Raw genomic sequence first — 2,749 nt, forward strand, 5'->3', positions numbered from 1 at the left:
CTCGGAGCCTGTGGGCGGGAGGAGCTCGGGGCTCTGCGCCGCGTGGGGGAGGCCGAGACGAGTCCCGGGGGGTCTCTCCTGCCGCCGCGCTGCTCCCGGCCGCTCGCGTGCGAGGCAGCGGAGAGCTCTTTCTCCTCCGACTCCGCATAGTGCCTTTCCTCCCCTCGTGTTCGGGGAAGGGAAAAGCGAAAGTTGTCCCTCGCAGTTCGCTGTCTGCCCTTTCCGGGCAGCGTGGGGCAGCTCTCACCGCGGCCCCTGGCAGCTCGGGGCTCAGGGTGTGTGGTGCTGCTAATTAATTTCAGTGTGAAACCCTTGTCATCACGAATTTGTGCTGAAAACGCGAAATATGAGTCCCTCCTAGTGCTGTCCCTTAGTAGTCTTTTTAATGTATGTTTTTAAGTTGTATTACTACAGAGAACCTAGTAATGCTGGAGGTACTTTAGGTTATGCTCTCGTCAGTCTAAACTGTCTGAAATACTCGGCTATTAGAAAAAAGAAACAAAATGTGTAAAATAGCCTAAGTTTGTAACTTAAGGTAGTAATTGTAGGCTTCAGAAACGGACTGATAAACCATCGAGACAGCTTGACTTCACCAATTGTTATGTGCAGCGTGTGGACTTTGCTTGATGTCTGTTATTCTGGGGACAGTTTAGGCATCTGTAAGTCAGCTCAAGTTAATTAAACAGTTATTTTTGCAGTGTAGGTCTTGGACAACACAATATTCAGAGCCAAATGAACCTTTAGCAGGCTCTGTGAGATGCCCGTAGGTGTAGTGAATTGTAATGCAGCTCCAGTGCAAATCTGTTTTTGAGCAATGCGCTCTTTTGGCTCTACATCTTGAGGACCTAACAGCAGTTTGCAACTCACTGGTAAATTCCTGGGTAGGAACTTTAAAAAACAATTTGACAAGTTGAAAAGAACACCATCCAGTTACACAGCTGCTCTGGTTTTGTTCTTATGCTGTAGACCTAGACACATATTTTAGATTAATCTGCACTACAATTAAGTTATAGATTTAATATTGAGTATCTCTTCTGAGATCCACTTTAAATAATTTAGTCTGTGCTGTGCAGCATGTTGTTTTGTGGTGAGTTTTCAACTACTTTGAAAGAAAAATCTGGCTAAGGTTTTATTTTTTAAAAAAATACTTAATTTTGCAATAGGGATTATTATCCCTGTTAAGAGAATGATAAGCTGACATGTTACTTGTCTTTTTACTAGTCTTTGAAGTTACTGTTTTCATGAGTAGCAGGAAGTTTCTGGTCTCTTGCCAAGACTGAAGTGTAGAGAGGCTGTATATGTAGTGAGCAAACTTAATGACAGAGCTGTGAGATTTGATATTTAAAACAACTCAATTGCACAAAAGTCATAAACTGTGCCACAAAATTAATTACATAATATGTATTGGTAACTCTTTAATACTATTCAAATGAATGTTAACTCCTGTTTCAGATATACAATGAAAAAGAGCTACTCCAAGGAAAGCTGGATCTCCTTAGTGATACCAACATGGTGGATTTTGCTATGGATGTGTATAAAAATCTTTATTCCGATGAAATTCCACATGGTAAGCTGCTCATTTAGATGTAAAACTTATTTTACAACCTTTCTATCTAAAATAATAAAGAACTAGTGGTAAGTTGCTTGTTGCATTTAAAACTTAGAACACTGGCCTAATCCTAGGAGATTTGGGTTTGTTGTTCTGTCAGGAGCTTAATCTTTGAGTGATGTCTGAAGTATTTCAATGCTGATTTGGTCATTTCAAGCACTCTAAAGGTGTAGCTTAATGGAGTTGTGTTAACTTTTCATCTGTCAAATTTATTGCAAAGTGATTGGGTGCCCTTAGACTTTTTTTTTAATTTATTTTAAAGCATCCGGTATTATTAAGACTATGTTGTTAGTAATTCCATTAATCTGTCTATGGCTGATTTTTATGCCTGTTTTCCTCAGTTTTTTCAACATATAAATTGCTATTTCTCTAGAAGAAATTCCATTATATTAAAGATTATAATGAATATGAGATCTAATCTCTTATCTATGGTTTTGGAAACTTTCCTGTTTACTTCTTACATTTCTATGTTCTTGAGGAGCATTTGGGAAGGAGGAGAAAATTAGATTATCTTGCTTTCTGTAATTTCTATCCTTCACGGGTGTTTTGGTTTTGTTTGAGTTTTTTTTCCCAGGTTGTTACTTCTTTTTCTGGGTTGAGTTTTTGTTTTGTTCCTTTTTTCTTCCAGGCTTAGTCTTTGGATATCCACTGCATTCCTCTTTCTGCATCTTTTTTTTCACATTGGGGAATTCCTTACCTTTTTCTAAACTAGTGGGACTACAGCCTGCCTTGCCTGCAGCTTAGAAGGAAGAGTCTCAGGTGCTTTTGCATAGTACAGTACAAGATCCAGCAGTTGTTCTGCTTCTGGGCCTTGCTCTTTTCAGGTTTTTTAAACTGCAGAGGTGGCAATTTGCCTCCTTGGAAAGACATGGAGAGAACTGATAGACTTGTGGACATTGGAGTCAGTGTTTTGACCATATCTTTGCTACGCTAGCATTAGATGTTGTTATGGGCATATATGCAGTGATGCTTTGGACTCATAATAGGTAACAAAAACCACAGGTTTCCACTTTGATAATCAAAGGAAAAGTTGTACTGATAGCTTCACTGTTAAGTTTCTTACCAGTTCTACTGATTAAAAAAAGCCAGTATCAGATATCAAAATATATCCAAGCTGAAGAGGTTTTCCTCTTTCTTTCC

The 2,749-nt window shown here is 39.3% G+C and overlaps 1 protein-coding gene across 1 annotated transcript in view; it reads left to right on the top strand.

Moving 5' to 3' along the window:
• The first annotated feature begins 1,449 nt into the window (after positions 1-1,449).
• Positions 1,450-2,749, top strand: part of EIF3E (eukaryotic translation initiation factor 3, subunit E) — a 21,809-nt gene continuing 20,509 nt past the window's right edge. Inside the window, exon 1 of the mRNA XM_009078065.1 lies at positions 1,450-1,567. Coding sequence (XP_009076313.1) covers positions 1,510-1,567 — 58 coding nt within the window. The 5' untranslated portion in view covers positions 1,450-1,509. The remainder of the gene's footprint in view (positions 1,568-2,749) is intronic.

Source organism: Acanthisitta chloris, unplaced genomic scaffold (genome assembly GCF_000695815.1).
Source record: "Acanthisitta chloris isolate BGI_N310 unplaced genomic scaffold, ASM69581v1 scaffold23267, whole genome shotgun sequence".
Taxonomy (NCBI): domain Eukaryota; kingdom Metazoa; phylum Chordata; class Aves; order Passeriformes; family Acanthisittidae; genus Acanthisitta; species Acanthisitta chloris.